We start from the raw sequence: 25,418 nt of genomic DNA, 5'->3' as shown, positions 1-25,418 counted from the left end.
CATCTTTTATGGAACACAATGAAAAAAGGAGAGGGAACAAATGAGACAGTAAAACGTAAAAGAGACAGAAAGGGAGAGAAGCTTCAGCTTGTTTGTGGGAGTACCAGGTACTCAGTCCTTTTATCTCTAATTGAAAAGATGATTTTGAACATGGAGCGGTTTAGTTACACATGTAAATTATTTACATAGTCTACTCAGGGTGTTTTTTGAGGTAAAATTAAAATATGTGATGAAAGGGGTTAGGAAGAGGACAGGCCTCCCACGGTCATGGAAAACCTGGAAATAACAGATTTATTCAATTGTGAATTTCAGGAAATAAAAAAAACCCCTAAATTACCTAATTTCATTTATTACATGGTAAAAGTGCTTTGTGGGTAACTGCTAATGAATGTATCTATTTTTTAACTTAAGTAATTAAGTGTAAAAGAATAAAAGTTAAAGATGTTGTTGCTATTCTTTTTTTCTTTTCTTTTTTTGTAGATATTGATGTAGTTTAGTATGTGTGTGTGTGTATATACACCCTGGTCAAGCATAACATTATGAGCAGCTTCCTAATATTGTGTTGGTCCCCAATTTGCTGCCAAAACAACCCTGACCCATTGAGGCACTAGACCCCTGAAGGTGTGCTGTGGTATTTGGCACCAAGATGTTAGCAGCAGATCCTTTAAGTCATGTAAGTTTCAAGGTGGGGCCTCCATGGATCAGACTTGTTTGTTTAGCACATCCCACAGATGCTCAAGTGGATTGAGATCTGGGAAATTTGGAGGCCAAGTTAACACCTCAAACACGTCGTGCTCCTCAAAACATTCCTAAGCCATTTTTGCTTAATGGCAGGACGCATTATCTGCTGAAAGAGGACACAGCCACCAGGGAATATAATTTCCATGAATGGGTGTACATGGTCTGCAACAATGCTTAGGTAGATGCTACATGTCAAAGTAACATCCTCATGGATGGCAAGGTTTCCCAGCAGAATACTGCCCAAAGCGTCAGTCACTCTGCCTCCGCTAGCTTGCCTTCTGCCCATAGTGCATCCTGGTGCCATGTGTTCCCCAGGTAAGCGACATGCACACACACACCTGGCCATCCAGGTGATGTAAACATGATTCCTCAGACCAGGCCTCCTTCTTTTGGAGGTGGACAGGGGTCAGCATGGGCACCCTGACTGGTCTGAGACTATGCAGCCTCATACGCAACAAACTGCGATTAACTGTGTATTCTGATATCTTTCTATCAGAACCAGCATTAACTTCTTGAGCAATTTGAGCTACAGTAGCTTGTCTGTTTGATCGAACCACACGGGCCAGCCTTCACTCCCCGCGTGCATCAATGAGCCTTGGCCACTCTTGGCCCCGGCCCTGGGTCCTTTCTTTGACCACTTTTGATAGATACTGACCACTGCTGACTGGGAAACCCCACAAGAGCTGCAGTTAGATTGTAGTCTAGTCATCACAACTTGGCCCTTGTCAAACTCACTCAAATCCTTTTGCCCATTATTCCTCTGTCCAACACATCAACTTTGAGGACAAAATGTGTATATATATATATATATATATATATATATATATATATATATATATATATATATATATATATATATATATAAATATATATATGTGTATTATTATTATAATACTTTTTTTTGTTGATGTGTTCCAATTCGCCCCAGTCTTCTTGTTTACATCAAAACCTACAGTAGAGGAGCCGTAGCCCTTCGGTGGTCCAGATGGGTCAGTCCCCAATGTTTTTGCCTGCGTCTGTAACCGCCTCTCCCCTGCAAACCTGGCTGAACAATTATCAGTAGCCTTATTACTGTCTGAGAGGGGCTGCATTATAAATTTGAATTCTTTTCAATTTTCACCTGCCTATGTGATTAGCACCCACTGCTTTAAGGGCATTCATTCTGCCTCATATCAATAATTAATAAGCCAAGTTAATTTACTTCTGCCCGACTTGGTCAGCTTCATTAAGATGGTCTGAAACAGGGCTACAAGGCACTTGCCAACGAGGGCCATGATGAATGCAAAATATATAAATCTAAGTGTCTATCTCAGGATGACATGGCTAGATCGAGGTGTTGAAGGAGAAAAGGGGTCTTTTTAGTGTATTGCAGGGCTGGGCTGTTAGATGGGAAGAACAAAAAGTCTTTCTGTGAGTCTGAATAGGCATCATTAAATTATAATGTATTATTGGAAATACTTTGGAAGTACATCGGCATATTTTCAGGTTTGTTTATTTGTGTGCGGGCCCAGGACCTCAGCGTTAACTCAACACCCAGGATACGAACGTTTGCGGAGAAGTTTTGATTTTTGAGATTTGTAATCCGACCGACTCCCCTGCCCTGTTTCCCATTAAAAAGCCATCGGGCTGTGGTTCTTCTGGGAGCAATGCGAGTAAATATATCCATTTCACTTGAACAAGTTTTGTTTGTGAGCGAGTGTGTTTTCTTGGGCCTGTCTGCTGAGACGTGACCGAGGTTGGGTTCCCATTCCATTTTGCTTTTTGCTGGTTCTTCATTCTTTCAGGCCCAGCAGAAGGATGAAAAACAAACAGAATTTGATTGCTAGCTCTTTTAAGGGAAAGGTGAAATTGAGCGGGACAAAAGGAAATTGACGTTTGCATGGAATTGTTTTAAAATGTTTGTTTTAACACTCTTTTTGCATCTCTGCTGCAGGTTTTTAAGTCATGATGCAAGAGTCGGGGACAGAGGCGACAAACGGAACAGCCAATCAGAACGGCGCCCCACCTTGTGTGGAGGGACACGGAGAAGTTCGATCCAAGAGCGCCACACCTTCCTCTGACATCACAGCATCTGACCTCGTGAACTTCCAGCAACAGCAGGTCTTTCTTTCTTTTCCTCCTTTTTTCATTCATTCCTTTTAGCATCCAATAATTTAAATACCTTTTGTTATTTTTTCCTCTTTATTCATTACTTTGATCTTTTGTTCATTCTTTCAGTTCGTCCTTTCTTTCTTTCTTTCTTTCTTTCTTTCTTTCTTTCTTTCTTTCTTTCTTTCTTTCTTTCTTTCTTTCTTTCTTTCTTTCTTTCTTTCTTTCTTTCTTTCTTTCTTTCATCATCATTCCTTCCATCATTTGAATGTTACTTTGTTCCTCCCTTCCTTCTTGTATTTCATGCTTTCTTCCTTCCTTCCTTCCTTATTAGTTTGTTCAATCCTACCTACATTCCTACCTTTCTTTCTTTCTTTCTTTCATTCTTGCACCTGTCTGTTATTAACGCATGTCAACAGCATCCTTCTCTCCCCTCTTTAAGTGCCTGTAAATATTTAATCGTTGCACCCCCTCCAACCAGAGTACATAAACACATTATTATGATTATTTATGTATATTGAGAGCGGTTTGAATTTTTAAACGCACTAAGTGCTCTTTCTGTGATTGTGTTTTTGGTTGCCAATGTGTTTATCCCGGCAACTCTGCATCTGCATTCAGGTGAAATATTTATCAGGCGTGTTGCAACAGACAAATGCATAGGTGCAATGGAATTTACGGACAGTCGCGTATGTGCTGTGTCCATCCAGGTGCCACAGATTTCACCTGTCGCATTGTAAACACCTCTAACACTCAGGTGGAAATTTTGGAGAGCTTCTATTCAAAGCACCGGAGCGTGGAGTGTCGCAGCCGTTTTTATTATATACCTAGAGCGGCCAAAACATCCTCACTCAGACTAAAATAAACAGACAAGCTCTTTCTGTCTGTCACACGACAGCGTGTTGAGCCGGCCAGCATTGAAAAGATCAGCCAGTCGTGTGTTATCTGCACCCCACGGCATGATGGGAGATGTTGTCAAGGGTTGTTTGGTGGGGATGGGGAGCTTCTGAAGTAACTGTCTGTCGGAGTAACATAGCTGTCGTTGAAATGAGGAGTGCAATGCCTTGGCTTTAATGCCAAACAGGACCGGTCTGCATGATGGTTGTTTTGAAAGCAGAGAACAACCAAAAACGGATTTGTTTTGGTCTTATTTCATACATAGGATATTGATTTTGTATTGTGTTTAATTTAGTAATATGTCGGTTGCAAATTGGAATTATTATTTTGGATAACATAAACTCATTTGACATTTTGATTTTCCCTTTAGTCTTCTTGAGATCAATCTGTAACTAGAGTATATCGCCATCAATCAATAATCTAAAGCATCTGTGATTGTCTCTCACTTTCGCCTTCCCCTGTCCTTTGAATTGCTCTAGTCTGTCATGTGCTTCTCGGACTTAGCGTGATGTTGTCAGTTCGAAAATCACAGGCATACTGAATTCATTACCGCAGTCGTCACACAAAACCATGGATAAGATTTCAATAACTGCAGGCCACAGTTGAGTAAACAGTTGCACTGAAACTTAATTCCTGTTGACTTTGCCTTCATTCTGTGCCAGGGGCTCAATCTGATTCACTCGGCTGAGACAACAGGGGTTACTACTCTGACAAATGCAAGGAAATAGAGAGAGAAAGAAGGAATAGGAGATAGAGCGCTTGACCGAGTGAGGGATGTGCACTTGACATTGTAACAAAAAACAACAACATTTTTTAACATTTACTTTGTTGTGTTACTGTGACTGTGATGAGTGAAGGACTTTTTTTTCCAGTAACACCAGTAGTCTTCTGTTTTCAGAAGAGTCTAGTTTGAAGCTAGTTTTTCCAAGAAGTAGTCACATTTTGCATCTTTTAATTTATAGAAATAGATTTTATTTAAAGGTCCCGTTCTTAGCGATTCCATCTTTCAAACTTTAGTTGGTGTGAAATGTTGCTGTTAGAGCATAAATAATACCTGTAAAATTATAAAGCTCAAAGTTCAATGCCAAGCGAGATATTTTATTTAACAGAAGTTCCCTTTCAAAGCCTACAGCGAACGGCCGGTTTGGACTACACCCCTGCACTTCCTTGCATGAATGACGTCACTAGAACCGTTTGTTGACTAACCCTCCGCCGACAAGAACACGCAAAATAGGGGGCGTGGTCTTGTTGCCCTCCCACATGGAGAAGAGCGCGCATTCAGCACTTGCATCTCCCCGTTATGGTAAGAGGCGGGACCTTTCCGGGCATAGTGCGCTAAGCTGCTGTCCAATCACAACACGGGAAGCGCTGGTCCAATCAGAACTCGTTACGTATTTCTGAAGGAGGGACTTCATAGAACAAGGAAATCATCAGTCCGTTTTTAGGACAGAGGAAACAGCGCTGTACAGATAAGTCAATTGTGTGAAAAATACTGTTTTTTTACATGCGAAACATGAACTCATGTTATAACTTATATTGCACACTGTAAACATAATCAAAGCTTTGAAAACACGCGAAGAACGGGACCTTTAATGCTGCTTTATCACTATTTTGGAGTTACTTATATTCTAGTTTTCAGTTACACATAATTTTACAGTGTCTTTGTTACACGTTACATGTTGTTACTGTAGTAATAACTATTAATTATGCATAATTACATTATCTGTTGTTTAATGCCGTCACCCTAATCGTTAATTCATACACCATAATCATTTGATTAGTTAAAAAAAACAAGTTTTTTTTTTTTTTGATTTAGAAAGACTGCTGTTATTGAATTGTAAAATCTGATTTATTTTTGGAAATATTATATAATATTACAAGGCAGCTCAGAACAGAGCTAATATTGTAGTCTAAATGTCAAATATCATACTGCAAATATTTTGCTGCTTTTTTTAATCAGCTTTGATCATTAAAGGTTCTTTGTTTTTCCCCCTAAGAACAAGGATTCAGCGACATAATTGACAGCTTTTTTTACAACACACCAGACTCTTTGCTTGTGTTATGCACACAGTACATAAAGCGTAACCTTTTAAACCTCCAAAAGCCCAGTTTCTCTCTGACAAGCTGTAGAGTTTTATTATCTTTCAATTTATAAACTTCTACGACTCCTTAAATACGTGAAAAACAACAAACCTGGAGACTGACATATCATCTATCCTGATTAGTCGACATAACTGTGAAAGACAGTGCTCATTAATAAAGACGAGGGATAAAATAATTGTAATCTGTTTGATCATCTCGACCTTGACAGGGGAATTTATCTTCTTGAACTAGTCAGATTTGGGGGGAAGTAGACCATAAGCTTCATTTAAACATCTCCATTAGGAAGTCAAATCCCCAATGCTATTACCTTATATAAAAGAGATGTGTCCCTAAATGGGAGTTCTCTAGATAGAAAGAGCCTTTAGATTCAAATAAAGCCACCTCAAACGTCTTTCATCATTGTACTAAAGAATTTAGGTCCACTAAAATGGTTTATGCATATAATTTACCAAAATTAAAGGGACAGACCACCCCTGTCAGCATTTATGCAAAAGATTTCCATTATGGCACAAGCGCCATCTCCAATGAGCAATTCATTTCTCTGCGGTCTGTGGTCGACAAGATCAGGGGGAAAAACATGTCTGTGGACATCCTTATGATGTAGTTGGGATGTGATTCCAGGAAAAGCAGTGAAGGAAATGTAATTGTGCCTGTATCAAGATGCTGGTTTAGGGAAAATATCAAAAGAATCTTTCATTTAACATGTTTATTGAGCACAAATTTATTTATATATGTGTGCGTGTGTGTGTTTGTGTGTGTGTGTGTTTTATTAATTATATTATATTTAGTGCTGTCAAACGATTAATCGCTTTCAATCGCGTCCAAAATAAATGTTTGTGTGTAGATATGCGCATGTATTGTGTGTAATTATGTATATTTGAATACACATACATGCATTTAATACATATTTAAGACATTTTTGCATGCATATACTGTATATAATATTTAAATCATTTATATTATATATAAATAAATAAAAAATCTTAAATATATACATGAATGTGTGTGTATGTAAAAATACATAATTAAACACAGTACATACATATATTATGTAAACACAATTTTATTTTGGTTGTGATTAATCGCGGTTAATCGTTTGGCAGCACTAATTATATTATATACATTTTATATAATTATTAATATTATTAAATTGTTCCGTTTTGTGGGGCAAAGAATGGTTTAAATGTGTTTCTGTACACATATTCTGTATACGTGTTGTGTTTATGTAGGTTTTTTTATTTATTTTTTGCACGTCAGCCATCGCTCACTGCAGAAGCGACTGCACCCACAGGAATTTCCCCATTCACAATACAAACATCCTTCCACAGCCACTCAACCAAGACAGCCTTCTGATAGATCGCATCTCTCATGTGCTTCCCGAGAAATATGACACAATTGTGGCCCATACTGACCTATATCTGATCTCTCAGAACGTACAGTACCATCGGTACAACGTAAAAAAAAGAAAGCCGTCAATTCCGAGCTGATTGCGTTCCGTCACAGGCTGTTATTTGGGGGCCTCTTTAAAAAACGCACAAAGTCTTGTCTTGAACTCAGCTAGGCAGAAACAGAAGTTGTGGTTTTCAGCAACATCTTTTGACGAGGAAGTGAAGATGATCTTAAGAGATAAAGATTTAAAGAAAATAAAACCAGCCTGCACTTATGCACGCGCAAAACACTTTTGGCTGTTTTTAACTTTTTTTTTCTTTTTTCTCTTTTTTTTGGGTTGCTTCTGCAACAGGAAGTCAACCTGTGTGAAGCACACTGAAATAACTATAACAAGGATGTTGTCAGATATTTCGGATCCAGGCTCAGTTTACAGAAACATCCTTCTGTTTGAAAAATTCAGTACATCTCAGATAGTTTTGTCAATGAAGAATCTGCCATTAATTTGGTCAGATAATTTAGTCAATGATGATAAATATTTGAGTTTATAAAAAGATACGTTGTATAAATGTATGTCTGGATGCATGCATATCTACATATTTATGCAAGTCAGACTAAATAAGACTAGCAATTTTTTTTTTCCATTATTCAAAGTGCTAGAGTCTCTCAACTAAACATTAGTTTGAAACAGACAGTGTAAAAACTGTTATAGTTGCAGCTCATCTTTCATCTTGAATGCAGTGATGACACAAACAGTAAATGTACCAGTCTTAAAAATATACATTTAAACATTTAAATCTCAATGCTACCTAAAGTGATTGAGGTATATATATATATATATATATATATATATATATATATATATATATATATATTTATATATATATATATATACATATATTAATTTTCACTTACTTTTCTGTGCATCCAAGCCTCTATATGGCACAATTCCTGATGAGTTATTATGAGCGATTAAGTTGATGCATATATAACCTCTTGCATGTTAAAGCAAGCAGCGATTGATTCAGACTTGCGGAGCGACTGCCAGGAATTCTGCTCAGCTGATACTGCTCTTAAATTTGAAATATTAATGCCCTGTCTCATGGCAGTCTTTTTTAATCACATTTGAGAGCACCCTCACTCAAAGGCATACCAACATCATCTCAAAACCACAGAAAAGAGAGAAGACCAGACAGATAGACAGACAAGAAAAGCTACAGCATGAGTAATCGTTGTTCTTTGATGGGGAGGGCAAATTCATCTTGGTTCATTCTGAAAGAATCATGCTTTGTTACAAATCATAAGATAAGGATGCAATTAGCAAAGTTTTTTTCTTTGTTTTCCTCTGGCCCTTAAGCAGTTGAGTTGATGTCTTTGGGCTAATCACAGATAGAACAGTCTGAGTTAGCACAGGTGCTTGCATTATGCAATGTGTAGCGAACCCTGGAGCCCACCGGGACAAGAAACACACTCGGAAGAGTGACAGAAAGCATGTACAGTATGGCGATGAAGATACATAAACATGCTCATGCACGCACACCCACATCTGACGCCACCTCACCCAGAGGCAGGGTTGTGCATCATTCAGAACTGAATTGAGAATGCATTTTTAAATTCCATTTCAATCTCTGAAATTTTAATAGACGCATACAAAATACAAACATGGAATTGGATTGAAATTGGATTAATTTTACTTCAATTGGATTGAAGTAAAATTAAAATGTGATATGCAAGAAATTCATAACCAATTGGATTAATGTATATATTGATCTTTTTAATATTAGAATATTATATTTTATATTAAAACTGAATATCTTTAATTGTAAAAAAAAATGATATGGTATGTCAATGTGTGTATATATTATTTAAAAATATAATATTTTATGTATATTTTCTATACACCATATTGTCAGATAGATTTAAGTAAAAAAAATTATATATATATATATATATATATATATATGTGTGTGTGTGTGTGTGTGTGTGTGTGTATGTGTGTGTGTGTGTATATATATATATATATATATATATATATATATATATATATATATATATATATGTATATATATGTGTGTGTGTATATATATATATATATATATATATATATATATATATATATATATATATATATATATATATATATATATATATATATATATATATATATATAAAATTTCAACACGTATAAAGAATATTAAACTCAACTGCTTAAGGGCCAAAAATTTATAATATTTTTTATTACAAATTTTATCCATTGACAGCCTATATATATATATATATATATATATATATATATATATATATATATATATATATATATATATATATAATATATATATATATATATATATATATATATATATATATATATATATATATATATATATATATATATATATATATATATTAATCAATCTTAATCACTCACACACTTAGCGTGAAATTAAGTATACACTATTTTTATCTCATTAAACACATTAATTTTATCATCATTTGCTATATCCAGCAAAGTAGACAATCAGATTTTCACAAAGCAATATTTTCTGCAAGCTTCAAGGATCATTGGATACTTCAAAAGGACCGAATAACCCTAGCACCAATGGGGAAAAAACAATTACAGAAAAAACTACAGAATTCAGTTTATAATCTGTGTACAGAGCAACAACAACGAGACCAACAACTAGACTGTTTTAATTTTATTTTAGGCGAGTCAAACTGCGATACCGAATGTGAACACACGGAGATGCCAAAAAAACCTACTAAATCAATCGCTTTAACTTGACTACATAAACCTACGATTACTAAACAACAACGTACACGTGACAAATCAAACATTATATTTTCTGAGTGGGTGTGGAAACAGCGCAAATGTACTGTGTCTGTACATGAATATGCAGCGTGTGATTAGTGATCGAGAGCGCACATACACTGTTTGTTCTTTGTAACAGACTCTAATGCGCTTATTGTATGACACCAAAATTAGCTCTTCAGAAACAATCGCAGAATATGACAGAGCTTGTGTTTTAAAGCAAAGCACACACTGGAATTAATATTTCACCAAAAATGCAATGTGAGTCTCTATTCTCTCTGATATGTCTGATGTAATCATCCTGACCCTCTTTGAGCGCTGTTTTGGACTGTTGGAATGAATTTGATTTTGAGTTTAAAATGGCCTGATCACTACAAGAGAAGCAGAATCAGGTTAAACTCAGAACTTAGAATCAGGCGCTCAGTGTGACTGCGATAAACTCTCGAATTCTAACATCATCAAACTGTGACGAAAAGCGTGTTAATGATAGCTTCACGTACTTCTGTAATTGATTTGCAGTAATTGCGTTACATTATTTTACTGCTTTGAGTTCAAATGAATCGCATGCGTAAACACGTTAATGTTGACAGCTCTAATTTAAAAACATATATATATACATACAGTGGGTACAAAAAGTATTCAGACCAAAAATTTTCACTGTTATATTGCAGCCATTTGCTAAAATTATTTTTTTCTCATTAATGTACACATAGCACCCCATATTGACAGAAAAACATTTATTAAAAAAGAAAAACTGAAATATCACAGTCCTAAGTATTCAGACCATTTGCTGTGACACTCATGTATTTAACTCAGGTGCTGTCCATTTCTTCTGATCATCCTTGAGATGGTTCTACACCTTCATTTGAGTCCAGCTGTGTTTAATTATACTGATTGGACTTGATTAGGAAAGCCACACACCTGTCTATATAAGACCTTACAGCTTACAGTGCATGTCAGAGCAAATGAGAATCATGAGGTCAAATGGACTGCCTGAAGAACTCAGAGACAAAATTGTGGCAAGGCACAGATCTGGCCAGGGTTACAAAAATATTCTGCTGCACTTAAGGTTTCTAAGAGCGCAGTGGCATCCATAATCTTTAAATGGAAGACATTTGGGACGACCAGATCCCTTCCTAAAGCTGTCCGTCCGGGCAAACTGAGCTGTCAGGGGAAAAGAGCCTTGGTGAGAGAGGTAAAGAAGAACCCAAAGATCACTGTGGATGAGTTCCAGAGATGCAGTCAGGAGATGGGAGAAAGTTGTAGAAAGTCAACCATCACTGCAGCCCTCCACCAGTCAGGGCTTTATGCCAGAGGGCCCAACGGAAGCCTTTCCTCAGTACAAGATACATGAAAGTTTGTTAAACACCTGAAGGACTCAAAGATAGTGAGAAATAAGATTCTCTGGTCTGATGAGACCAATATAGAACTTTTGGCCTTAATTCTAAGCAGTATGTGTGTAGAAAAATATCATGTCCAATACAGTCCACCAATGGTGGTGGCAGCATCATGCTGCAGGGGTGTTTTTCAGCTGCAGGGACAGGATGACTGATTCCAATCGAGGGAAAGATGAATGCGGCCAAGTACAGGGACATCCTGGACGAAAACCTTCTCCAGAGTGCTCAAGACCCCAGACTGGGCCGAAGGTTTACCTTCCAACAAGACAATGACCCTAAGCACACAGCTAAAATAAGGTAGGAGTGGCTTCACAACAACTCTGTGAATGTTCTTGAATGGCCCAGCCAGAGCCCTGACTTAAACCCAATTGAGCATCTCTGAAGATACCTGAAAATGGCTGTCCACCAACGTTTACCATCTAACCTGACAGAACTGGAGTGGATCTGCAAGGAGGCTTTATAAGATCAAAAGGGTGCTTCAACTAAATACAGAGAAATGCTTAGGACCATGTGATATTTCAGTTTTTCTTTTTTAATAAATTTGCAAAAAAGTCAACAATTCTGTGTTTCTCTGTCAACATATCGGGTGCTGTGTATACATTAATGAGATTTTTTTTTTTAAATGATTTAAGCAAATGGCTGCAATATAACAAAGAGTGAAAGGGGGTCTGAATACTTTCCGTACCCACTGTATATATGTGTGTATATGTATGCATATGTCTATCTATCTATCTATCTATCTATCTATCTATCTATCTATCTATCTATCTATCTATCTATCTATCTATCTATCTATCTATCTATCTATCTATCTATCTATCTATCTATCTATCTATCTATCTATCTATCTATCTATCTATCTATCTATCTATCTATCTATCTATCTATCTATCTATCTATCTATCTATCGTATATGTTATTGTATATATTAAATGTTACTTAAATTCCTTTTTTTGTCATTGCAATTCCGATTCAACATCCTGTAGGCCTCAGATTCTAACTAATGAATTGAAAAAGAACAAATTCTTCAACTCACTCTTAAAAGCATTTTAGCAACCCTGCTCAGAGGAAAGATGTGAGATGATGAAGAAAACACACATTTGTGCTGCTTTTCACTCTCTTTTCGCTTTAAGGTATCTGCTTGTAAACTGTTAATATTGTCAGATTGCACTAGAGAAAGGCAGAGGCTCCAACTTATTGCAAATCCTGAGCAGGAGATTGGTGTTATGACACCACATATTGCCCCAAATTGCTTTATTGGTAAAACGCTAGTGCTTCCTTCAATTTTGATAATTTTATGGAATCCCTCGTTGAATGGTTTAATTATGTTATCACCCAACTGGCAACATCTGTCTTTATCCTGGAACAGGTGACAGTTTTATTACGGGACGAATCTCTCGGCTGGATCTGCCGATTGATGGCCGATCTGATTCATAATCATACAGATGGAGATTGAAATTGTACATTAATGTGCTTGTACGTAGAAGAGACGAGAAATAATTATTTGCAAAGGGGGAGAAAAAAACAGAAACATGCTCTGTGTGATTCTCCAAAGCCTGCTACAATTGAAGCATATTGCTTTTTGGGATTGTAACTAATTGTTGCAGGCAATATATCCCTCTGGCAGTGCACTTCTCACCCCCGATACCCCTATGCTTTAGTTCGCTCATTTACAGAAGTGACATTTACAGCAGGCGGTCTAGAATCTTCAGGACTTAGTCGAGTCGTCGCAACAGCCTCTCTGATATCTCCTCTGCGGGAATGACATGCGATTCGCCCGCGATAAATGCATCTACGAGTAGTTTACATTCTGTTTACAGGATTTGATTGACGGTGAGGCGATGAGAGGCGCTCCTCCACACTGGCGTGCGGCAGTCAGATTGGCCAGAGCTCTGTGGAGAGCCTCTACGTTAGAGTGTGTGCTGGAAACTGCTTTACTAATGGATATCAGGTCAGATGGTCAGCAATGGAGACAAGTAGCGGAGTGAGTGAATGTGTGTATGCATTTGAAGAGGCTGCCAAAGTGAGCCCAAATGTGTGCGTCCATATGTTTGAGTGGGTGGGTTTTGCATCACTGCATGTGTATAAAAAAGAACATCCTATTGTTCCACTTCCCATATACCCTTGCTTTAAAATGGGGGTCAATTTGTATGCGTACATACGTACGTGTTTGCTATGCTGGTACCATTAGTGAGTATGAAGCAGTTCTTATTGTCTGCTAAGGCCGGATGGGCTTTGATGCCAGTGTGTGTGTGTGTGCGCCTTAAAGAGGGGAACTCTACACTCTGAGCAGGTGTTCCCAGCAGCTGTCAGACTGTGGCTGCACTGGGAAATGCATCCGTGTTGTTTTAGTATTAGATGGCTTATTTGGAGTCCCGAAAGCAGCGAGGGAGGATTTCTTCTTAACGCACCGCTTGAGTTTTCTCATGAAAGAATAACCTCTGTCTCTCTATAATCCTTCACGCTTTTCAAACAATCAAACAGTGCTGTATCGTGCATGCCTAAATAGAAATGCATGACGACATCTTTTCATACTTTTGATGCACATATTACCATTTTCACATGATCTCAATGAGGTCGTCGTCATCAGATTGGAATGTTTACATACAAGCAAATGAAAAGACTATTTAGCGGAGGGTGTTTCTTTTTGTTTCAGCTAATATGACCCAATTTATTAAGGATAAAGTTAAAGATGCCACAATGTCATGGGGATTGGTTTGAGTATGGGGCTTTTGCAATTTTAATGAGTGTTTCTCTTTAAAAAACTTCACAGAATTAATATGTATCAAGAAAATATATTTTTTTTTTCAAGGACCAAAAACTTCTGGGTAATTAATATTCATAGACTGTGCTTGTTAACACCCCCAATGCAAATGCAGTGGAGATCCAATTAACATAGAATGGTCCCAGAGGAATCGGGACGATAAGGGTTAAACGAGCTATTGAAATTGAAACTAGGCCTTTCGGCCCGTTTTTAAAACACTTATTTGTTTCAATAAAATGGTAATCCGTGTAGCTGTGCGTTCCTCAGATTAAGGCATCTCAGTTTGGCTCTGGAGACTCAGAATGAAGGTACTGATGTGTGTGTGGTACACACGCACGTTTGTGTGTGCACTCGTGGTGCCCACCCGTCACTAATGCAGAAGTGCTGTAGCTGAGGTAGCTTTTATTTCTTATTCATAATCTGCTGGCGCTAGGCAGATAATAGACGTCAGTGTTCATTGAGAGAGCGGCGCGTCAGCCAGGCCGCGGCTGACAGAGCAAAGTGCTGGGGTTCTGTGCGTCTCTAGCTGGCTACAGGCCCTTCCTGTATCGTTCCCCTGGGGGGGCGGCGATGAGAAACACACCTGCCTAAGCACTACAAGCGTCTTGAAGACTTAATAATGCCAATAAACGGGATTGTCGTGTGATTTGATGATGATGTGCTGCAGCTGTTTGTTTTGTTTATATTTGACATGCACTTATTGCCTCACAGAATCAAATCTTCATCAGTGGATTATTACTGTAGGGAGGGTTTCAAACGTGGGAAGGATATTATAAAAACGTTTATGGCAAACATAAAGATGCTAAAATGCATTATTTGTAATTATAAGCATCACAGGACATCTTTTTTTTGCACTTGTTTAGTAATTGCTTTCAGGAGGTAAAGAAATTACCCCTGACATGCAGAATCTAAAACAAAAATTAGCTGTAGTAGCTCTAAAATATAATACTAATAATACAGTTTTTACAACTTTAAAACTGTGGTAATTGATATGAAAATGTCTTCTGTCTGACAGGTGTCTTGTGTTAGGATCTGATATTATTCTTTGTATATTATATTATTATATAATGTATTATATATTATTATATCATATTAATTGATATTTAATTATATTATTCATTTTCATACAAAGTAAGTAAATGTTCTATGTTTGAACACTAGCATTACTTTATGTACACTACTATTCAAAAGTCTTTGAAATAAGTCTTCTGTTCCTCAAGGCTGAATATATCAACAACATCTTTCGGATGAGACGTTAAACCGAGGTCCTGACTCTCTGTGGTCATTAAAAATCCCAGGATGTCTTTCGGAAAAAGAGTAGGGGTGTAACCCCGGCATCCTGGCCAAATTTGCCCATTGGCCTCTGTCCATCATGGCCTCCTAATCATCCCCCTATTCTGATTGGCTTCATCACTCGGTCTCCTCTCCACCAATCAGCTGGTGTGTGGTGGGCGTTCGGGCGCAATATGGCTGCCGTCGCATCATCCAGGTGGATGCTGCACATTGGTGGTGGTTGAGGAGATTCCCCCCTTCAATGTAAAGCGCTTTGAGTGCCTTGAAAAACGCTATATAAATCGAACGCATTATTAACAATAAAGAAAATTCAGTCAAATCAGTAATACTGTGAAATCTTATTACAAATTGAAATAATGAAAAAAAAAAATATTCAGCCATTACTCCAGTCTTCAGTGTCACATGATCCTTCAGAAATCATGATGATTAGGCAGCTCAAGAAGCATTTGATTAAAATATTATTATCAATGTTGAGAACAATTGCGCTGTTTTTTTCCCCAGGGTTATTTTGATAAATAGAAGGTTCAAAAGAAGAGCATCTATTTGAATCATATATATTGTAACATTGTAAAAGTTATTACTGTCGCTTTTGGTCAACTTAATGCATGCTTGCCAACAAAAGTATAAAAAAAAACAAAAAAAACTTACTGACTCCAAACATTTGAACAGGTGTGTGTGTGTGTGTGTGTGTGTGTGTGTGTGTGTGTGTGTGTGTGTGTGTGTGTGTGTGTGTGTGTGTGTAAATATATTATGATAAACGTCCGAGCACACACCAAAGTTAAGAGGCTAAATGATCAAAGTTGGTTGAATGTGGTATTAGAGGAGGGACATCCTCATTCTGTATAGAGCATTTGATCTGACAGAAATTGTGCAGTGCAAGATGAATATGTATTTTCCGTATTCCCAGAAGAGAAAGTCTGTGCATTTTAAATGTGCATATCTGCTGCTTTACAGTAAAAAAAGTTTTTAAATATCGAATATCACATGATTCTGTGTAAAAAGATTAGAGGAAATAAAAAAGTGAAAATCTCATTCTGTTAGTCCAGAATGAACAAGTGTGACCCCTCTTCCTCCAGCAAACCCAGTTATGTTCATCACAGTCCTTTCATGCCATCACTCCTGCCAGTAATAACCACTTCCTAGGTGTGCGGCAGTGATGTGGCCTCTATTCCAAAGAGAAATGGTGCTGGCCGCTGACTGCTTGTGTACCATTTGGAGAATGATATTCCCTGTCAGTGCCGTGATGTCTTCCCATAAATATCAGTGATGGCACCTTGCGTTCTAGGAATGACGCCCACCATAAATAGTTCCCCTTTTGCACACCATACACATAAATCCTTCACCCTACCCTCCTTTTCCTTTTTTTCTTCCATATAAAAGGAAGGAAAGAAGGAAAAGGTGATGTATTATTTACATGGGCAATAAAGAAACAAATGTTTTGCAGCATGGAAGAACGCAGAGAGCAATTCCCCTCGCTGTGGTGGGCCGCGAGACGCTCTGAGCGTCAGTGAGCTGTTGTTATTTGCTTGTTTACAACCTCTGACATGATGTAATGGGACGGGCCGTGAAAGCACTAGCCAGCAAATGGCACAGAAAATAAGACGAGGCCTTTATGTCTGCACACACTCGCTGTCTATCTCGCTCTCTCACATTTGTTCTCCCATTTTTTTTCCTCTTCTTACCCACTGTATACTCAAATATGTGCTTTTGACTACAGAGACATGAACCCTGAATGTAAGTCACTGTTTTTTGCATTAAGATCTCCCAGAGGTGAATAGAGAGGGAACGAGAAAAATACCATGTCCAGCCGTGAAATGCAAAAGTGAAATCTAGCAGAAAGAAATATTTATGACCATTTTCTGCTTGATTAGATGTGGGCGTCATGAGCTGAGAAAGACGGAGATGCCGGACAAAGAGCTGTGCGTGGCTTCTGAACAAATGTTTAGAGCGAACACGAGCAAGAGTTTGATTGTTTTAATGATTGTACTGTAAATAGGAATTGGAGAGACTGAAGCATCCATCAGTAGTCCTTCTTCTCAGACTGTAACCGACTACGCCACAAATATTCCCTGAAAACAACTCTGGACGTCAGGGATATACTGTAGATCTGTCAATTTATTCTGCCCAAATATTGTTAGCTTGTTTAACTGGATATAACAATATGGCATGCAGACGCTTTAAACTATGTTATAAAACTATTCAAAACTTCATTCAATGTAAATTGTGATAATCGCAATTTATAATCGCAATTACAAGTTAATGTTTAATGTTAATACCTTGTTAGTTTTATCTGTTTAAAATGGTTCTGTTCGATTTTTTTTCTGTTAGATTATCTTTTAGTGGGGGAAACATTTGTCAAAAGAAGGTGGTACAAAAATACGTATCTGTGTGTATATATATATATATATATATATATATATATATATATATATATATATATATATATATATATATATATATATATATATATATATATATATATTGCACCGGTACAACATTCACACCATAACAATAAGCGTTTATGAAGATAGATTACAGTCAAATACAATATAAGCATTTCACTAAGAATATTACAGGAAGTTCTGTTGATAGGATAAGACATCAGGGAAATTACCCACAAACCCATTTCACCCCCCCCCCCCCCCCCATCCCATCCCATCCCATCCCATCCCAAATATGTGTATGTGTGATACAGTAAATGTGATACAGTAAACATATAATGGCACACATCCGTGTATCACAACGGACATGCTCTCACTTCATTCAAATGCAACTTGCATCTCTGTTTTTGAATGTATTGAAAATAAAATCTGAGAACTTTACTTTTACCAATTATTGCTATAACTTATCTTGCTTGGACTATTGTTTTGTACACTGTACAAAATGGATTTATAAAGGGATAGGATTTAAAACATTAATCTCAATTCAATATGTCCCTGTAATTATTTATATGGTAAAGAAAATCTGTGTAATAAGTGTACTATGAATATACATTATTATCTCTTAAATGTCTGCCTAGTCTTGTCTGAACTTTTTTGTTCGTCTTTGGCTTAAAGCCACTTTCTGCAAGCGTTTCTTCGTGGAAGCTTGACGTGAGTGAAGTCAAATATTTTTCAAGTGAGTGAAATCAAATATTTCAACTCAAAATTTTGTGTTATTTCCCAGACGTAGTTTTGGTATGGAAGTCAAACTCTACTTGCCTTGCGTTTGCTATCTTCGCAGATTTGAAGTGTTTCCCCTATTACAGCGGCGTCTCTTTAGTGTCAGCCGGACCATCTTCAATTAATTTTCATCAGGAGTTTTGTAAAAACCATAATATGATCGCATCTCAGATTTGGTGCTTTTAGAAGACTAAAAAATCACCTGACGCATGACTACCCTCTTCCATTTCTTCTCATTCAAAAAAAATAACGTTGTGCCCTGTGCCAGAATGAGGCTGGCTGGACAGGATTTACCATAAGTTTTCAAAATCAAACATGGTTTTAATGATAATTACATTTTAAACGATATCACTGACCACCAGTTCATTTTATCGTGTTTCATGGTGAAACCAGTCATCGTACCATCCCTAATATAAGGCATATATATATTGCACACAAGGTAATTTTCATAAACGCTTCATTTTAAAATTCATTTCAACATACATATATAACTAACAGTAAATAAGCTCCTCTCGAGTGTTTTTTTATTAACTAACGAACTATGTACATTGGCTAACTTACCAATGCAATGTGTAGTGACGTTGTTCAGAAACTGATTGAGCCCTGATTCCTGATTTTGGTAAGTTGAATTGTATCTTTCAACATACCTTTTGATGTTTATGCATGGTTTTTGTGTATTTAATTTAAAGAAAAGACTTCCCCTTGAACTGAGGCTCTAAAGATATGTCATATTTAAGAGCGTCAAAATGGCATTTATTGTTTTGTAAAAAATGGACAGAATTTGAAAGCTGCCTGAGACTGTTTCTTATCAGATGTAACAAAGCACGAAAACCTTGGCCCTGACTTGAACTATGGGTGATTCATGAGGTTAAAAAAAGCCTTTAAATAACAATTTATTTTTTATTTAATTTTTTATTTGTATTTTTAGTTAACGTTATTGATGCGTTAACTTTGACAGCTTTAAATTCAGATATTTACTTCACACAGTACAGTATGAGTTGACGTCTGACACATTTTTCTGCCTCTTTTTGGCAATATATGTATATGTGTGTGTGTGTGTGTGTGTGTGTGTGTGTGTGTGTGTGTGTGTGTGTGTGTGTGTGTGTGTGTGTGTGTGTGTGTGTGTGTGTGTGTGTGTGTGTGTGTGTGTGTGTGTGTGTATCACACATACACATATTTGGGATGGGATGGGATGGGGGGGGGGTGAAATGGGTTTGTGGGTAATTTCCCTGATGTCTTATCCTATCAACAGAACTTCCTGTAATATTCTTAGTGAAATGCTTATATTGTATTTGACTGTAATCTATCTTCATAAACGCTTATTGTTATGGTGTGATAAACATTTCTATTATCATTAGATCTTACAGCACAATAATTCAACTAGCACGCATGATGATGAAAAGCAGCGCTAGTAAATAATCTCTTAATTGCAATATTAATGCAATTGTTTTGTGCACAAGCAGTCTGTTCAGCTCTCCGGATGGCATATTTGATCCGAAAGCAAGCATGTGACATTTCTCAAGGAACAGAGCATGTGTAAAATTATGAGAGTATGATTAATTTTTCAATTTCTCTCTGCGGATATCTAATAATTGTGCCCACAGATAGCCAAAGGCTGCTATTAAACATTAAAATGCAGAAAAAAGGAAACCACAAACAAAACCGAAGGAAAGTTAGCACTTCTCTAGGGCAACAGATAAAATAATGCAAACTATTCAAGGTTTGTTCAGATCCTTTACACTTTATACTACTGTAGGATTGTTAAAACATTATTTTAAAGCAAAAATGTGGTTTCATTTAATGCTAATGTAATTCACTGTTAAAGAAATAGTTTACCCCCAAATTATCATCTTTTGTTAATAATATACTCGCTCTATTTTTTTCTAAAAGTGTATTACTTTTTTTTCTGTTGGATGCAAAAGGAGAACATTTGAAAAATATTCTTATTGCTCTTTTCCATACAATTAATTTAAAAGGGAAATGGGCTGTTTACCTCTGAAAATGGCATTTGCAACAGGTTTGATGTACTGTAGCAGATTCCTTTAAGAGCACACTGTAGTGTATTTTGTGTGTCTATACATTATGTGCAGATGTTTGATTGTATATTTGACATGATAAAAAGAATTTATCTCTGCCCATCTATCGTCATCATTCTCCCGGCCTCTGTCTTTCCTAAATCCCCAACCCCCTCCTGCTTAGCAGTCTTTATCACTTTGCTCTTTCCTCTTAATATCATCTTCATCTCAGATTGCCATAGCACAGGGGAGATGCGCTTGTTGATCAAATTTGACTTGCGTAACGCTCAGCGATCCGCTTGGGTGAAGTGTCCGCAATGCGTGCTGAATGCTGAGGACGAGCGCCGCGGTGGTGCGGTGATTGATTGATTTAGCCTGTCACAGGACAAGATAACAGCATCAGTAAATACTGATGGAGTAGATCGCTCTACTCCTCCACAGTAGGCCACAATGGGGGCAATATGTGTTTCAATGTGCCCCGGCCCCCTCAGGAACTGGGTTATATCGAGGGAGAGGTGTGTATTTCGCCCCAATTATATTTATTTAGAGTCTCGCTCTGTTAAAGGAACAGTTCACCCAATAATGAAAATCCTGTCATTATTTACTCATGTCCTTACAAACCATTTTCACTGCTTAATTTAGTTTGTATTTCCACAAGAACTGAATTTAACTCTGTCGTATAAACTACTTTTACTTTTGTTGTACAGGATAGAGCAGTGTGAACAGTCTGCTAAACATCTTATTTTGCGTCCACAGAGGACAGAAAGTCGTACAGGTTTTGAAACTACATGAAGGTTAGTAAATACTGATTTTCATTTTTGGATGAACTATCCTTCCTCAGTGTGGTCTTGTTGACAGGCCTTAATCTTGATAACACTACTTAAGTTAGTGTTAATCAAATGCTCTTTTGCTGGCTTCTCCCTCATTAATCAGCTGCTGATAAAGCCATGTTAGGATTTGCCCCAAAAAAAAAAGAAAAAAAAAGAAATTGTGTACAATAAATGAGTTCTTTATCTTCTTAATAAAATCAAAGTGGACATGTGGAATGATTGAGGTTATTTATAGGCCATTGGGGAGATAGACAGAACTCTTGAGATGTTAGTGAAGGGAAAGGGGAAAGTTCTGGACAGGGTGGCTAGAATTGAACATCCTAGAGAATAGCTTCTCTTTTTTTCTCACTGTGTCTTCCTATCTCTTTATAATTCACACCCAGGCTAATCTTTTATCCTTGAAGAGATAGTTCACCAAAAAATGAAGTCTGTCATCATTTACTCACCGCCATGCTATTCCAAATCTTTGACTTTTTCTTCTGTGGAACACAATTAAGGATAAAATATCTCTGTTGTTCATATGATGCAAGTCAATGGGGTCCAATGTTGTCGTTGACGACCTATTCTCGGGTAGACAGACATTCAGACTAACAGCAGAAGGTCTGGACTCTATCTCAGCTTTCATTGGTCAAGAACTGCCCAGAGGTGTAACTCATCCAATCACAGTTCGTTTTGATCCGCGTCATGTTTAGGGGCGTGAAAAAATAAAGTCGATGCCCCTGCAATGACAGACCGGCGTGCATCTATGAATTATTCATTAAAGAACGTTGTGTAAGTTTACTGCAACAGAGGAGCCGCAATTTTTTACATACTTTTGAAAATCCAGCGTTTATCCTGGGGAAGCGCACATTCAGCCAACGGCCCCTGGATGTCACATGACATCTGAGGCTGACTATTGTTGACCTCAATGTTCTTCAAAATATATTTTGTGTTCTGCAGAAGTTTAGTTCAGAACTTAAGCAGCACAGTTGAATGTGAGTAAATCAAGACCTCAACCTATCCCATGGAACAGTTTGGGATAGGCCTTAACCTATCCCACAATTCTCAGCTCTTGAGTACAGCTCAGTATAACGTTCCTACTTAGCATTTCAGCTGAGGCAATCTATAAACGGCGGAAAGTGTGTGTGTGTGTGTCATCTGTTTTTAGCCATCTTACTAAAGCCAGAAACACACACATATTTCAAACAGATGTTGAAGTTAGGAGGCGCACAAGATCCCGCAATCAAAATAATTATCCTTACAGCCCAATGTTTATAAAGTGTTTATGTGACACTAAGCATTGAGTCTCACTGAAGTAGCTATCATGTGTTAAACACATTAAAGTGCTTGTCAATCTCTATACACCTTTACACTGTGTGGCCTCATACAATTATTTATCATTATTTAAAAAGTCATTTTGTACACTGCAAACAATTTACACAACATAATTTTTGTATTCATATTTGTACCCAATTGTATTGTTCTAGAGCCATTTTAATTGCAAATAATTTCTAGTCACATATTACTATTATTCAAATATATTTTTTATATTTATATAATTTAGTTATTATTTATAAAAAAACAACATATTTTATTTTTAGGGGAGCATATTAAAGGGTTATTTCACCCAAAACAATTCTGTCATCCCTTGTGTCGTTCCGAATCCGTAACATTTTCGTTCAGCTTCTAAACACAAATGAACCAATGAGGTTTCTTCTTGTGCATCAATCAAGTATGGTCGATTCTCTGTTTATGTTCACTGATCAATGTTTATATGTGAATGAAAGCATACATTTATTCTGTTCGACATATAAAACAATCAGTCTCTTTACCTTTAACAGTCTTGTTAATCCTTTAACAAGAGACCAAGGAATGTTAAAAAGGGATGGTGTGAGCCAGACTTGAATTTGAATGGTCTGCATGAGCTCCACTGCACAGTGGGTCAGTGCACTTACCACTTAGCCACAGCTCCAACATTTATAATGCATATTTACACATCTGCATTATGTAGAATAAGGTCATGCAGAATAAGGCATTAATATGTGCTTTATAAGTACTAATAAACAGCCAATATCCTAGTAATATGCATGCTAATAAGCAACTAGGTAATAATTAATAACTGAACCTTAAAATAAAGTGTTACCATTGTTTTTTACTTTTTTCATTTAAGTGAATCCTCTCACTTTCAGAAAGAACTTCCCTCATTCGTTAATGAACACACCTTTTGTTGAGCAAAAAACCCAGAGAACTTCATATTTCACACCAGCAATGAAAGCGTGCAGCTTTTCACAGCCACTGAGAATGATGCACAATATAAGAGCTCGCCGTAATAAAGTCAATTAATTGGCGCCCGTGGCTATAACGTGGACATTGTGTATAGATGGAGATATTTAATTTAGGCCAACAGTCCCCGTGTTTGTTCCATGGGGATCGAGGGACAGTGGTGCGTCCCGAATGAATCAAGCAGTAAATGACGAGCAGAAAAATAGGTAATTATGTTAATCTCACAAATGAATGAGGCGCTGACCTCTCGCATTAATTGATTTTATGCGCCTGAATCGTATTTATCTCTCTTTTGATATATTTTTCCATTAACATTTCTGATGTAATTAAAGAGGTTTTATTTTGAAGGAAATTAGCCCTGGATGTTGGCGACCATTAAAGGAAGAGAGTCACTTTTATGCCGCGTTAACGAGACAGTGGCGTGTTGGCGGTGTTTTAGCTGTGCCACGCTTGCCCGCACAAAGACCTTAAAGCTTAAATAGCCCCTATTCTTTAACCTTAATCACCGCGTTGGCTTGCCAGATACTCTGCCTGACCGCGTACGCGTGCCCCATCGTGAGCACCCCATGTGCGCTTACGCCCTTTCCGGGTGCTCGTTTTTGCACCTAATCAGCAAAAAATTAAACTCGTTGTGGGCTTTGCTCCATATTAAATGGGTGATTATTGGTAATAAATACTTTTTTTTTAATACTCACTTATTATATAGGCAGTTTTCTTGCTCAGTTAATGAGTGTAATTTGATTTGCTTGAGAGATTACAGTCCTCTCAGAATTAATGCGGCAATCCCATCCCCTGGATTTAAAGACATCTCAGATTCTTCACAGGTCGTGTGCTTCAGCAAAGCTTCCTCTCTCACATAGCAGCTAATGGAGTTGAACAGCAGTCTGTCACTTCACTATATAGCCCATGTGCCCTTGGTTCCTGCCGAGCTTGTTGTTTAGGGGCTCCGCTGTCGTTTAAGTTTTAAATGGGGTTTACCAAACTGGTTTAAGTGGATGCTTTGCCGTTTCAAGTTTTTTTGAGCTGAGAAAAAGTGTGCGTGTAGATCGAATCAGGGTGCACAGCTTGGTGTTAATCGCGCACAATCAAACCACAAACGTTACTTCCATTCCTCAGAGAGGTGGCACAAATTTCTTCCTTGATGTGACAGTTTTTTATCACACGTCTGCTGTAGCGCTTTAAGTCCGCTGCATCACTTTCAGTCCGCTGCATAACTCGCCTTCAGCTCTAAAGGTGTGATCATCTAGTGCCAAGGGAGTTTTGACGTCGATCTGATGCTGACAAGCACTTCCAGTTTTGCCCTCAAAACATGCAGAAAGATTAAACAATATATTTATGGAAGATATATATATATATATATATATATATATATATATATATACACTAATATCTGTATTACTAGCAAAATAATTTTATATACATTACCATTCAAAAGTTTGAGGGTCAGTAAGATTTTTTTTTTTTTTAAAGAATTCCTAATACTTTTAATTCTACATTCTACATTTAAGTGATCAACAGTTACAGTAAAGACTTTAAATTGTTACAAAAGTTTTCTATTTTAAATAAATTATGCTCTTTTCTATTTCTAACTTTCTATCCATTAAAGTATCATGAAATTTTTTTATCATGGCTTCCACATATGTATTAAGCCACACCACCAATGTTTTCAACATTG

General features: G+C 37.2%; 1 protein-coding gene across 13 annotated transcripts in view; it reads left to right on the top strand.

Annotated features, from left to right (window-relative positions):
- Window positions 1-25,418, top strand: part of foxp1b (forkhead box P1b) — a 218,621-nt gene that overhangs the window by 102,619 nt on the left and 90,584 nt on the right. For all 13 annotated transcript variants that reach the window (XM_067460212.1, XM_067460207.1, XM_067460206.1 and 10 more), the window contains one exon: window positions 2,675-2,841. In XM_067460212.1, the coding sequence (XP_067316313.1) occupies window positions 2,686-2,841 (156 nt within the window). In that variant the 5' untranslated portion in view covers window positions 2,675-2,685. The remainder of the gene's footprint in view (window positions 1-2,674; window positions 2,842-25,418) is intronic.

This window comes from Pseudorasbora parva, chromosome 12 (assembly GCF_024679245.1).
Source record: "Pseudorasbora parva isolate DD20220531a chromosome 12, ASM2467924v1, whole genome shotgun sequence".
Classification (NCBI taxonomy): domain Eukaryota; kingdom Metazoa; phylum Chordata; class Actinopteri; order Cypriniformes; family Gobionidae; genus Pseudorasbora; species Pseudorasbora parva.
The sequence above is the reverse complement of the archived record's forward strand: the minus strand, read 5'-3'. Positions and strand labels throughout refer to the sequence as shown.